The sequence below is a fragment of the Natator depressus genome, chromosome 3 (genome assembly GCF_965152275.1).
Source record: "Natator depressus isolate rNatDep1 chromosome 3, rNatDep2.hap1, whole genome shotgun sequence".
In the NCBI taxonomy this organism is placed as follows: domain Eukaryota; kingdom Metazoa; phylum Chordata; order Testudines; family Cheloniidae; genus Natator; species Natator depressus.
In genome coordinates this window covers 199,205,741-199,220,561 of record NC_134236.1, presented here as the reverse complement: position 1 = coordinate 199,220,561, position 14,821 = coordinate 199,205,741, and the positions used below count along the sequence as shown (strand labels likewise).

The 14,821-nt window shown below is 41.8% G+C and overlaps 1 protein-coding gene across 1 annotated transcript in view; it reads left to right on the top strand.

Moving 5' to 3' along the window:
• SLX4IP (SLX4 interacting protein) overlaps window positions 1–14,821 on the top strand; it is a 137,221-nt gene that overhangs the window by 116,947 nt on the left and 5,453 nt on the right. Inside the window, exons 7-8 of the mRNA XM_074949649.1 lie at window positions 5,373–5,482; window positions 7,576–8,470. Coding sequence (XP_074805750.1) covers window positions 5,373–5,482; window positions 7,576–8,398 — 933 coding nt within the window. The 3' untranslated portion in view covers window positions 8,399–8,470. The remainder of the gene's footprint in view (window positions 1–5,372; window positions 5,483–7,575; window positions 8,471–14,821) is intronic.

Sequence of the window (14,821 nt, the reverse complement as noted above, 5' to 3'; positions counted from 1 at the left end):
GTGGGTGAGGTTCTGTGGCCTGCACTCTGCAGGAGATCAGACTAGATGATCATGATGGTCCCTTCTGACCATCTATCGAGGAACACAGGCTCAAACCCTCCAGTCCTGCAGGGGCCTGGGACTGTAGGTTTGCGCCCAAGGTTAACACAATTGGTGTGTGGACACAAGGGGGGTTAAGCTCAAGCTACATTGCTGTGTAGACTTAGTTACCAAGTAAGGACCTGTCACACCAATGCATGTTCACCAAATATGCAAATTAAGGCAACAATTTCATTTGCATCAGTTCCAGCTTTTTGGATTTTCAGCCTTAGTGGTGAAGAGGCCTTGGCCTCTGCACCTCCCTTCTGGCTCTCTTCATCCTGCTCCAACTTCCTGGCAGTGCTGCTCTAGAGAACCTGTACTGCTAGGAACTCCCCTGCTTGCAACAAGCTATGGAATCCATGGAGATGGAAGAGGAGGAGAAGGAGAAGAATGAATTTCCGCAGTATTGAGGAGCTGATCTGGGCCCAAATATAAAGTCAAAGAACTTTATCTTTCATGACCTCTTCCTTTCTGTTCTTCCAGTGCACAGGCACATACAGAAAGTGAAGGGAAAAGCATTCTCTCCAATAAATGTTAATGTCCAAGGTACTAACAATATCCAGGTTAGTTCTCTCTTTTAATAGAGATGGCTGTAGCTGATCCCACCAGATTGTGGATTTTGTCAGACCTGATTACCCAAATCAAGGGCAATCTCTCCCCCATTCACATGAAAGGGATTCTCCAACTCATGTGGAGCCAGATAAGTCTTGTTTGAGTACCTTTAATATGAATTAGGTTGGCCCTCGGAGAGAGTCATGTTTTTACAATTGTAGCACTTCATTAAACCACAAGGAATAACTATTTCTGCTAGTTTATCTTAGTTCAGTTTATCTAGCTGTGTGGTATTCAGTCTTTCTTTTACTATTCCCCCCCCCCCCCGCCCATTTCATGTCCATCCTAGAGGAGCATCATTTCAAAAGGAGAGAGCTCTGTAAATCTAAACAAAATTACATGCAGCATCTTTCTTTGTTCTCGCCTTATGAGAATATTCTAGCTTGGCCTGCTCATCAAGTGACAGCTTGATAGAGAGTATTAAGAGAAAATATAAGACAGTAAGTCCCAAACTACAATTTCAGCGGAGTGGCTGAAAATGAATGCAAATTACATCTGTACTCAGTAATAGAGATACAGGGCCAAATTCTTCTCTCAGTTACACCAGAGTAAATCAAGTTACGGCCATGAACTTAGTCTCAAGTGACCTGTGTTTAATTCCAGGCTCTATCCTAGGCTGACCCCTTGCGTGACCTAGTTCCATATCTGTAATATGGGGATAATAGTACTTCCTTACTCTCAACTTTTGTCAGTCTTTTTTGTTGAGATTGTAGGATCTTCAGGGCATATGTTGTCTCTGATAGAGCCCAGTATAATGGAGCCCTGAGCTCCCATCTGGGACTGCTTGGCACTACTCTACTACAAATAATAATGATTAACTGACTTCATAGATATTTTCTATTAAGTTTGTCACTTGATGAGCAGGTCAAGACAAACGGATAAAAATCTGTAAGTGCAGTTCAAAACCAATAAATTTCTTCCACCAGAGATAGAATGTAATTATCCAGAAATCCATTGTTTTACTGTAACGTAACCAGGCTGAACATAGAAACAGGCTGAGACAAGCTAGAAAGAGACTGAAACCAAACCAGGGAAGTGGGGAAGAGTTGTTCGCTCAGGAAACAAACCTTCCCTTCAATGCAACATCCCAGATCTTTGACGCAAGAAAGTTCAATGTCTGTATGAGCTGTATTGTCAGGTCTATTTCCTGAGTGCCCAACCCTTTCTATCTTCTTTGGGATAATTAGCTGTGGGGATATTTTCATAAGTGTGGCTCCAGAAATAGTTCCTTTAGCAAACCAATGTTAAATGTCTGTAAACTAGACTCTTCTGTAATTAGTTGTGGATGGTAATCACTTTGCTTCCTGGCTTTTGCCAGCTTTTTCACTCTAAATTAGGGTTACATGGAAAAGAATTGATGGTTAGACTATCCTTGAAGCACTCATGATGCATCCCTAATAGTTTTGCCTCTGTGCAGAAGTCTTAATTAAATAGAGCTGCGTATTGCCTGCTGAAGTGAGGTGGTAGAAGCCATGTATGTGGCTACGAGTAGAATACATGTACATAATACTAACTTCAGAGAACTCTGCTTGTAAGTAGTAACTTTTCTTTCTCTGTAAGCCTGATTTCTGAAGGCTCTCACATGCAGAGATTTAGTGACAAAAAGGAGTGAGCTGACCCTAGAATTTTAAGAACACAAGATTTCTAATGGGTCTTGACAGTTCAAGGGCTAAAGAAGCATTTTAATCTTTTGTGCCCACCCAGTCTCCATACAAATGTAAATATCTTTCTTTAACTATTTGCCAAGAAATCTGGTTTTAATTTGTTAGCAGCAACCCCCATTTCCCGCAGCTTTTTCAGAGTCATGTCACAAGTTTGGCGGCACTTTGACGTTTTTCTCTGTCACTGTGTCATTGTTTATATGATGTCTGTTTCTTCAGTCCTCCTTTTTATGCCTGGAATATTTTTCTTTAATTATTTCACTGGCCAAAAGGAATTTGGGATTACTAGACAGGATGAGAATAGATTAGCCTTTTTTCTTTCCTCAACAAGCCTTGAAGTTCCCATAGGAAATAAATAATATTCCCAAAACATATAGCGTTTTTTATTTTTTTTAATTAACTAAAATGATTAGGCCTAATAGAGAACATAAAGGAAATATCACCAATAATAGTTGAGTATCTTATTGGTATATATAGTGTCCGCTATTGTTATTTATGACCTTTTCTGCCTTCTAGTGTGGACTTATTCCAGCCTTAGGGAGTTTACTTTACTCCTAATAGCAAAAGGCTCTCTAGTTCCCACAGAGTCATTCAGAGACTGACTCATACTCCTTATGTTAATTGTTCAGCTCTCAAAATACAGCACTTACAGGGTGTGGCTCCAAGGGGAACATCCACTGTACTTATAGGGCATGTTCAGAAGTGTTTCACATATAAATCATTTTGGTTTTTATTTTTGATGCCTTAACTCTTTTCTATCACAGTTTATGGGAGAAGCATTTGAAAACAAAATAGAAAGGTCTCAGGTAGCATAATCTCTCAGGATTTCACCTCTGAACTATTCATTTCAAACCACGCTCAGGTCACAAGTGAAATGATATTTGTTGTCTCAGTGTTTGTCTGGGACCTTTTATCCTCATTCCAAAACCACCACCACGGTCCAGGCAAGTAGGGTTCTCTGTATAGGTGAGAGCTGAGGTTCATTGGCTGACATATTGAGTATGGGCAGCACCTGTGTACAGTCTTCCTTTGTCTACTTTGTATTCTCGGGTTTCTAAGTGCTACTTTTCACCAACCATTTACTGTTCTCCCCAACCCCCGCTCCCAAAAAAGCATCTAATGGACAAGTGGTCACATCTCAATTGGCCCCCTCTATGGCAATCTCAGCAGAGTGAATGAGATTTGACATGGTGCTACCTCAACAGCCTTAGGGTTAATCCCTACAGGGCAGAGTGGAAGCGTATTGGTGGGGCAGCATAGGGGAAACACTGCTGCTACCCAGTCTCTAATTGTTCTTTGGCTAAATAGGACTTCACTCTCCAGGACTATCATCCAGAAATTATTGGGTGGGGTTCGCTGGGCTGTATTGTGCAGGAGGGCAGACTAGATGATTGTAAAAGTCATTCCTTGCCATAAAATCTATGAATCTGTGAAATTCACTTTCCAATTAAAAAATAAAAACCAAACCAGCTCGCCCTCACACACACCCCCTTACAGGGCTCCCCTCCCAGATAATGCACAACCTTAAGGGAACGCATTATATCAAATGGGGGAGAGAGTTGGGGCAGGTATTTATGATTCATGTTAAAATAATTGGGGTTTGATTTTGAGATTGAAATTATGTGTGTATTTGCCTGCACTTACTTTGTGTGCGCATTACTGCAAACGTGCATGGAGAATAGGTGCCCATGTCTGGCTCCAGATGGCTCTGTGAAACTATTAATGCACGCACAATTGTTCATAGAATTTACATGTGAAAATCAGGCTCATAACATCTGTACTTTTTTTTAATTAACTACCCAAATGGCCAGATTTCTTCCCCCACCCTTCCTCTCCTCTCCACTCACAAAGCAGGAAACTGTTTCCACTGAGTCATTTCACTGGGGAGAGAGGTGAGGTTTGGCCCCCTCCCAAAGAACAAACAGGGCTAGTCCCCCAGAGCCATCAGGTTCCCAAGTTATGTCACAGGCACTGGTCATGTACACATTTGCTTTGTGCCTCCACAGTCCCTCTTGGCTTTCCTTGGCTCTTGCTGGCTGCCTAGCAGCATAACTGCCCCTTCTAGACCCACAGTCCAGTGCAGGGGGCATAGTAAGACCGCAGTCTCCCCATCTGCAGAGGCTGGCCCCAATGGAGTTCTTTAACTAGATTGGAGAGGAACAATTCTGCAAGAGAGACAATTCCCACCCACCCCAATGCCATTTCTCTTCTTCCCCGCCACATTACTCTGCCAAGTTCTTATCCCTTCTGTACACAGCCTCAAAAGATTACACTGATGTAAAGTGTCCGGGAGTTAGCAGTGAGGTCAGCAAACAGCCTAACTCTGTAAAATTGGTTCATTGTGAAAGGAAATGCTCACAGCTTGAGGAGAAGAGCATTTCCCTTTCTTTTTCCCCATCTCCAAATTATATAAAACCATGGTACTGCTGTTAGTTGAGACCAGAAAGAATCCCCCTGTGGTCTCAGAGTGGCCAACCACGTCAAGCCCTGATCATCAAAATGTTAGTATTAAAAGTTTAACCCTTGCCTTCTTAAATTGAGTAAGTAATACTCTGCATATTTTTAGTAAATATGGAAAGTTATGGGAATTCTTCAGAGAATAAGGGTATAGACCACTGCGCCACTCAGTCTCTTCAGAAAAAAACTGACAAACACACTGTCTGCAACAGAGATTCCTGGCATTTGTCACAGTTTGAGCCACAAAGATGTCAGATATTTGCCAATGGTTTCCTCAGATGGATTGGAATCTACATCCTTTACATTACATTCTTGTTTGTTTGTGGTATATCTTAACATACAAAATATGTGTAGTGGGAGCCTGAGAGGGGAGCAAACTGGCCAAGGTGTCCCAAATATTATAAAATTAAAAAGAATTTTATTCTGAGCTGCTTCTCTAGGCTGTTCAGATTAAAAATAATAAAGAACATCTGTAAGTCATGGCATTAGCAGTGGAGTTTTATTTTCAGTAATAGAAGCTTAATGGCTCACATTTTAAACCTGTGTTTTCTTTTGGAGCAGAAAGAAAAGCTTTCTAGTGGGACCTCTGAATATTTTGCTGAATCTACTGAAAACAAAAAGTGTAAAATTCCTCCGACTCGACAGATAAAGCAAGACATCTTGCAAAAGATGTACGTCTACCTCTTTTTTTTTTCTATTTGTAAGATGTCAAATATATGATTTGACAATGAGTAATGCAGTCTGGCATACATAGTGAAATGTTAAGTAATGTGCACCCTTTTCTGTATATATAGGATTACTGTAGGCTAGTAAACATAGACCGGCAACTGACTATGAATAAGCATATAAAAACACCCATTCTCATTTTATAGAATACCAGATATAGCCATTACAACCCACTTGTATCCCTCGTAGCAACAGGCAGAACCAACATGCTTCCTCTAAAGAAAATTTGAGCCAAAACAAATACATGTGATGTTTGAATCTGGTGGAAAACATTTTTTAAAAAGATTCACAACCCCACCCCTCCTTGTGTGTGTGAGTCTGCAATATACAGATGGGAAAGAGGATCAGGGCAAAAGTTTTTTTTAAGCCTGCTTTGTGCTCCCCCATTCCTGGGTCAGCTGTGTGTCAGACTGGTCCTCTGGTGCAAGTTAGAGAAGCCAGTGGCCCTAAAGGGTTATTACAGCACCTGGGGATCAATGGATTGCAGTGAGTCCTGGCAACACCCCTGTTAGCCCTAGTCACATCCCCTGTGCTGGCTACAGAGAGGGGATTAGGATGGGAGCCGCTATGCTGGCTCTACATCACTGGAAGGTTCCCCATTTCTGAACTGATCCTCCCAGGGCAGGATATACTAGCTTTAGAGCTGTTTTGCATCAGCAGAACAGCAGAAAGCAGTTTCAGCAAGGGAGAAGCTGTGCTGAGATCTTAGACTTTAAATCCTACGTTTGCAGCTGCTGTACTTCTGCATCATGTTAATCTTCCAACCTGTGTGAAGTTTAGATTTGTGTGTAACCTGTGCAGTTGAACAGTGTTTATGTACTGACATCCATCAGGTCTCTTGTAATTCCATTTTCCTTTAATACCTTTTGGAATATCATGCACTTATTTTACCTAAGTCCTCCTCCAGATGAACAGGCTTGATATCAGCGGGGTAGTGGTTAAATTTTAGTAATACTTTGAAATGTACCAGGAGAAATTCCAGAGAAACATTCTAAATTAGATTAGAAACTAACTCTCCCTCTTTCTCTGCATGCTGTGCATATGTATGTATGTGTATGGTTTGAAACCATATAGTTACATTTTGAAGCACTTCTTTATCTAGCCAGTTTGGGAAGGAATTCAATATACTTATGCAGTATTGACCCCTAACATCTGTAATAAATCTAAAGTTCTGCCTGTTAGAATAAAATTTGAACTCCTTCACAGCTTAGTCATTAATAATTAGGATTCCCCTAGTGCAGTGGGAAATCAGATGGATAGTGCTTGATACTATCCACACTAGACAAACATGGCATTTTGGGATGTATAAGTAGGGGCATAGCGAGCAGATCGAGGGACGTGATCGTTCCCCTCTATTCGACACTGGTGAGGCCTCATCTGGAGTACTGTGTCCAGTTTTGGGCCCCACACTACAAGAAGGATGTGGATAAATTGGAGAGAGTCCAGCGAAGGGCAACAAAAATGATTAGGGGTCTAGAGCACATGACTTATGAGGAGAGGCTGAGGGAGCTGGGATTGTTTAGTCTGCAGAAGAGAAGAATGAGGGGGGATTTGATAGCTGCTTTCAACTACCTGAAAGGGGGTTCCAAAGAGGATGGCTCTAGACTGTTCTCAATGGTAGCAGATGACAGAACGAGGAGTAATGGTCTCAAGTTGCAATGGGGGAGGTTTAGATTGGATATTAGGAAAAACTTTTTCACTAAGAGGGTGGTGAAACACTGGAATGCGTTACCTAGGGAGGTGGTAGAATCTCCTTCCTTAGAGGTTTTTAAGGTCAGGCTTGACAAAGCCCTGGCTGGGATGATTTAACTGGGAATTGGTCCTGCTTCGAGCAGGGGGTTGGACTAGATGACCTTCTGGGGTCCCTTCCAACCCTGATATTCTATGATTCTATGATTATTGTCAAGATGATACACAGACCAGCTTTTTCCAAATTCAGAATGGGGTTGCCCTAGTAGTCTTTCAGAATTTGTAAAAAGGTCTGTAAAAATCAGTAACAATTCCTTATTCAACAAAACAAAATACTTTTTTATTACAGTGTGAAAAGGACAGAAACAAGGAACAGTGACATGAGCAAACCTCAAACCAGCAAGGACACAATGCAAGTGTATCTTGGCTCAGGGGACTCGGAGATAGGGAGCAGGAAGAAGGAACATCAAGCTCCTTCCGATCCTCAGTCTGAAGTAAAATGTAGGAGTATAGGACAACCAAAGGATTGCATGAATACAGCTGAGAGCAACTCGGAGCTTCCTGCCTTAGAACTGGAAAATCATGTTAATCAGAGACAGCCAGATGATGCTAGCAGCCAGCAAACACTTCACTCCGCAGAGTGGTTAAAGATGAGACTTCTAAGCAGTAACCCTCCATGTAGCTGTGAGTCAGCACTGCCAGGTCCAAAAGAAAGTCAAAGAATGACTAAAACACAGAATCAACAAAAGAGTTGTGGTTCAGAGGAAGGGTTAGACCATTGCAAGAAAGTATCTTCTGAACAGGGTCATTTAATCCCCAGAGACGTAGAAAGGAAAAAGAGCAACTCTGATTGTTTAGAACCATCTTCGGAGGAGAAGTCCCTACTGAATCCCAAGTTGTTTTCTAAGCAAGACTTGGCAAAAGCCATGTCTGATGAAGAGTCACTTACTTTGGGAAAAATTCCCCCAAGACCTGTTTTCATAAAAAATAATATACCAGTAATACAGACAAACCAAAATGAGCCAGCCGCAACCACTGAAGAATTATCCCTAATGCCGCTATCCTCTTATTTAAAATTTAACTTCAAACCTTCAGAGAAACTTATCCAAAAAAGAAAGAAAGAGGGAGAAGATGGGCCCAGAAAGTTAAAACTACGGAGACTGAAGAAGTAATGATGTATTAAATATTACCAAGGTGAAATCAGTTGTGCAACCAAACTTGTATTCAATGGACCGACATATATGGTGAGTTTTTAGGAAGCAGTTCTGAATAAAGAGAAGTGATCAAAATACTGAATGTTAAACATAGTGTCCATGTTGCTAAACTTTCTAACAATAAAATGTTAATATTTAAAGCTAGACATTCTATAGGGACGTGTTTTGATACTACTAATAAATCAGCATCTGGAGATCTGATGACAAAAAATGCTAAAGTAACTTCCACTATAGTCAGTTAACTGGTACAGATTCTCCATTTTTCTGCGGACTACTAAACTCACCATTTTATTCATTGGTACAAGCTCATCATTTAGTCTTTTGGGGGAAAAATACTTGGTTAATTCATTTGGTCTTTGGAACCTTGTCAAGCAAATAAATACTCACGAAAAAGTACCCTAGTATAGGGCTCTCATCTAAAATATTTTCAAGTAAGACTTTAGCCAAATTAAAAACTGATATGTGCAGCAGTCATTTAGGGCCTGGTTTTTCAGCAGGGACTCAACATAAATGCACACGCTTTTCTCGTGCTAGCTATGCACACGGGTGGTAGAATTTTCACATGCATACTTCATTGAGAGAAATGAAGTTTGTATGTGCAAAGCCCATCACCTTCAGGTGCAAGAGTTATTGTTGGGGTAAGTGCATGCACACACATTGAAAATCAAACATTATCTGTACTTGAGGGCCACTTACTAAAACTTCCTTTTGTGTATTTGGGTTTAAGATAAATCTGTAGTATTTGACTATTATCAGTATGGCATTGGAGTTAGTTCCTAATGTCACATCTTTTTTAATATTGCTTTTATGACTTGTGTACTTCATTTTGTGTACCAATTAACTCATTATTTCATAGTTTTCTTCCTAAAATGGATACAATAAAATGGCAAGAAATTTCATTTTTGGTCAGTCTTAAAATTAATATGGCCACTGAAACTACAGTATATGGAGTCAGTCTCACAAACTCCTACTACTTGGCACAGCGCTTACTAATATGAGTGCCACCATGTACTTCAGTTTGAATATATGTGGCTTCAAGTGTTGCACTTAGTAATAAGTGTTGGCAGGTTGGGCCTTAGATGATAGCAGTCATCTTAACAGTTGAGAGTAGGACACTGTCAACTTGAACGGCACTTTTGTACCCACAGTTAGAGCCCTGCGCGGATACAATTTTATAACCACGGATACAGATATGTGCGGATATAAATCGGTATCCGCAGAACCGCAGCGCTCTCCTGGGAACTGCAGTGGTGAAAGGAGCAGAACGTGTGGGGCCACTGCTCCCAGGAGCCAGCGCCCTGCCGATGGTAGTTCCTCCATGCAGCTGTACTGCCCGCAACCCCGCCCCCAGCCCTGACCCCATCCCTTCCACACAGCTGTCTGCGTCTCCTGTCTGGGAGCATGCGCGCTGCTTGAACACAAGAGCATGACCAGGGACAGCTGCTGGTAAGCCTGATGCCCGCCACAGTGGGCGGGGCTGGGGGCGGTACAGCCGTGCCAGAGGAGCTGTTGGTGTGGGGCACTGGCTCCTGGGAATGGCAGCCCCACGTTCTGCTCCTTTCACCACTGCGGTTCCCAGGAGAGCCTTGCGGTTCCGCAGATACCGATTTATATCCGCGGTTATCCGCATCCGCGGATATAAATTTGTATCCACACAGGGCTCTACCCACAGTTGTTACAAGTAACCCCTCTGATTACTATGAATGTGAAAGAGATTAAAGAAAGAGACATTTTCTTCATTTTTTTTTCAGTTTGGTGACTTTGTGTATCTGACAGCACTTTTGTATAGTCCGTTTCACAGCATGCCTGTTGATGCTCACCCATCCCCAGTCTATGCAGGAGGACATTTACGAGTAACAGGAGCAGCAAAGCTGACAGTGAAGAGGTATCAGGCAGAAGTGTAGATGGAGGAAGGGTGGACATGTTTAGTGCCATCCCACAAGATCATTTTAGATATCAGGAGGGAAACAGAAATCATTTGCATATTTATTAAGTGATTTAAATGGAGTATTGGGGCATTATTTAAAAGGTGCTCTGTCAGAAAACTGATTTAAAAATATAAAAGATATTCCATTATCAGTGTCATATTAAAGTATCAATACAAATATTTTAGACATTTAGTATATTGCTGCGTGCATGGTCTATGTGAAATAGTTGAGTAGTACAGAGACTGAGACAAGGAAAGGTTATAAGCATGTGTTCCACCTGAGTTCTCAATTTCCATTATTTCCAATTTGCTTGTGTCTGGATCCCTTTTGCTGTGAGCTTTCCAATACATTCTAGGTTGTAGCACAATTAGGGTGTTAACAAAAGGAGAAGTTCAGATGATAATCCGTTAACATGCATTGACTTGAGTATGGAAAATCACTTGAATTTCTTCTTTCCTGTTTATCCCTTTCTGCCTATTAAGAGATCCTATGCATGGTTCATCAAGACTGGCAAACTCATTGACTACAGCTGTAATAAACACTAACATGTTTGAGCAAGCAGGGCTCAAATTTCCCATTGTTATATTTTCTTAAATGCTTTAAAGCCTTTTTTCACAGAGGGGGGAAAAAGCATAAAGTCAATTAATTCAAAAAGTTCTGGAAAGCAAAATCTGATGGCATACAGTGTGTATCATGTATTATTATTAGTCGGTATTACAGTTCAAAGTTATAGTTACATTTTCAGTTGAAACACTCCCTTTAATTTAGTTTTCATCTTAATTGAATAAGATAGAATGCATATACTTTTAAAGCAGTTATTCAGGCAAGAAATTATCCAGTGGTGAGACTTTCCAAAGCACCTTGCTACAGCATAATCCCCAATTACTCCTGGAGCCTCAGCTGGCACTGCTGTGCATAATCACCATTTTTCATCTGTGTAAGGTAAGACTACCATGAATGTTTCACTCAGGTGTGGGCAGATCTTGCTGAAGTTTTTCGTGCCTCTATAACCATCTGTTGCCATACACTCTTGCTACCTTTGCCCTTCTGATCTTGGCTGTCCTGGGTCTTTAGGTTTTTCTGATGCACACTCCAACCACATACAGCTCATTGAGAAAAGGTTATGATCCAGGATCATGCTGGTCAATGGTGTTGACTGATATCCTGAGCTAGGCTTAGGACCAGAAAAATGTAAGAAATGTTTTTCGTGGTCAACAGATTATGAGCTAGCAGTGTGGATTATTGGGACCCTAATTTTCCAGAAAATTTGCTTCAGAACATGTTTAGTATACTTCCAGGTAAAGGTAATATTAAGGACTCAGTTGTATTCTGCAGTGATGATGAACCACTTTGCATGAAATAATAAATACTTTCTGTGATATGGGGGCATACCCTCTTTTTTAAAGTGGGACTTCAAATCACTGTGAGAACTGAAAAAATTGAAGGGCATAATTTGCTAGAAATTTCTACTGCCAGCACAGCTGGCAGAGATCTGTCAAGAGAGGTCCAGGGAAAGGTTAAGGCTGTGAGAAACTGACTGGCCAACCCCAGGAAATGCAAAAATCATGCTTAAAAATATGTATTTGTTGTAAAGAATGAGACCTCCTTGCCCTAAAAATGTATCATCCAGGAAACTTTTAACTGCTGTGATTTCTTGAATACACACATAATAAAGCAGTTCTTTCAAAGTTGGGTAATCTGTAATGTCTGAAAACTATCCTTTTTGTGTTTTTAACATTAAAGCTGTTAAAATTTTAAACTTAGTAAATGTCTTAGATCAAAGGCTGGCTTGGCCTTTACAAGTTTTATGTATGAAGAGAAAGCTGCTAAAATAAGTTCACTTTTGGTCAATGGTAATCTGCAGGAATATTATACAGCTATCAGAGGTCTTATCATAGGAGTAATAAATCATGTGCTAGTTCTGGTTAGTCTACATGTCAGAAGTCACATTTCTGTATATCAAGGATCAGACTAACTATGTATTTGTGTGTGTTTGTAATTGTACAGCACCCATTTCAGTTGTTTTTCTTGGCTCATAGTAACTGCAAGAAAATCATTTATTTTGTTTCCACCAAAAGAACAGAATCGGCAGAAAACTCCATTTGTCACTATCTGTGGCTCTGCTAAAGGAAACTTGTGCTCAAGTGAGCTGTGCAAAGTAAACTGCCCAGTAAGACTGACTCCTCAAGTAAGTTGCCTTCCCAGTAAGAAATCTGCATGTTGGTTATATGAGTTGAGTGCTAGCAGATTTTTGATGTTTACATCTCATGGGCTTTTGAATGGCATATGACACATCCCGCTGAATAGGACAAAGGGGTTGGGATGGGTTGATTGTTTTTTGTGTTTCTAGGGGAAGTCAAAAAAGAACTAGATAAATTCATGGAGGATAGGTCCATCAATGGCTATTAGCCAGGATGGGCAGGGATGGTGTCCCTAGCCTCTGATTGCAAAAGCTGGGAACAGGCAGCAGGGGATGGATCACTTGGCAATTACCTGTTCTGTTCATACCCTCTAGGGCACCTGGCATTGGCCACTGTCAGAAGACAAGATACTGGGCTGGATGGACCTTTGGTCTGACCCAGTATGGCCGTTCTGAGATGGGCTGAAGTAAAAATAGTATGTAAAAGGATAGATTTTTTTTGTGTGTGTGTTGATCAGAAAGCACTTTACAGAGGAGGACAAAGATCAGTTTTTCCATTGAATACAGGAGCAAAGTGACTTGCCCAAGGCGACAGAGCAATTCAGTGTTAGAAGTGGGAGCAGAATCCAATCCAGTGCACTTTCCAGTGGACCCTGCATTCTGGCAAGTGCCTTTAAGCCTTTAACAGCTTGACACATTTATTTGATGGACCTCCAGCATTCTGGGTGATGCCACTCAGAATCTGTGATTTTTCCCCAGGGAGAAGGCGAACACCTTGTTGGGACTTTTTTTTTTTTCCCTTTCCCCTTCTGTTAGGGAATTGCTTTTTGGGACTGATGGCTTTTTCCACCTCCTAATTTGGAAAATTCTGTAGAGGGGAGATTGACATGGACCTTCCTCGTTATGATCTAAGTCTCCCCTGACCTAGATGAGAGATTGAGGAGGAGGAAGAGATTCTGCCCCCATCCCCAGCAATGACAGGGAACCCTGGAATATCATCAGTCTATGTTTGGGAGAATCCTGCTCCTCATTTTAGGGGGAGGAACCTATATGGCCTGTTCCATCTTCAAAGGGAGAAAGGGGTGGAGACCAGTCCTCATTCATCTGTATGAGAATTCCCAGGCTTCATGGCATAAATAAAAGCTTTAGGCTGTGCCCCTGACCTGGTCCCTCAGGGCTTCCTGTGGTACAGGAGTAAAGCAGGGGCTCTGCCTGTGAGGCTAGGTGCGCAGCATAGCAGGGCTCCAGAGTGGTGGTCTGCAGGAGGAAAGAGCAGCTGCCAGCTTCCCTCTGAGGCTGCAGTGGGAGGAGAAGCACCTTTCCATGATGGAAAGAGGGAGCCATGCTAACCACACTTGCCATTGTGAAACTCTGGCTGCCCGAGCAGAGGTGGCAGTGAACAGTGTCCACCTAAGCCACACTGACAAGCCAGCTGGGGGAAGGCCCCTGGCCACTGTTGCAGAGAGTTCCTGATACCTTGTCAGAAGTGCAGGGAGCTGTCACCAGCTAGTGGAGTGGGCTGCGCCTTTACCTCACCCTTTACCATTAGGGCCCTAATGCTTAAAGTGGCTAACCAGCATCGAAGGCACCCAGCCAACACTGAGAGGGCTCGACTGGGTGACAGGTGAGAAGCTGCATGATGCTACCTCTAAGGAGAAGTGGGCAGAGTTACCCTGTAGTGGTAGGGAGCTGCTCCATGAGCAAATACTAGCTCTTGCCATGCACATGCTTCAGTAAGTACAAGAGCAAGTGCTGTTGGTATGCCATCTAATGAAGGAAGATACGCATCACCCCACTGAAGGGGTTTGCAAGCTGCCATTGAGCCTGCTTATGCACTTTAGAGTTGCTAGACAATGGTATTGCTATAAGTTTACAAGCATCAAGTGCAATTTGCATACATTAACAGTGGGGAAATAATTGCTCACAGAAGAAAGTACCTTTCCCCACCCCTTGGAGACAAGAATCTTAGAATGAAAAGGTGATTTAATACATTGAATGGTTTTAGAAATGCCTGCCTCTATATAAGCTGGACAGTATTTTCCATATTAAGGGGCAGTGACTTTGCTGTATTCAGTGCAAGTGTAAACAAACCAGTTTATAGGTTCATCTGGTTGTAGCTACAGCTCCACTGATGCAGAGCAATGGAGAATAATTTAATTGTTTTATAAAGTTTGTATTTTTAAAAAACTCACTCAGGCAGCAGACTTGTTTCAATGCTGAGCTGAATAAGCATAAACATACCCCAGCAGGAGGAGGCTACTCCTGACCAAAACTGTGTATTTGCCCAGCCCAATACACTGGCAAAGTAACTTC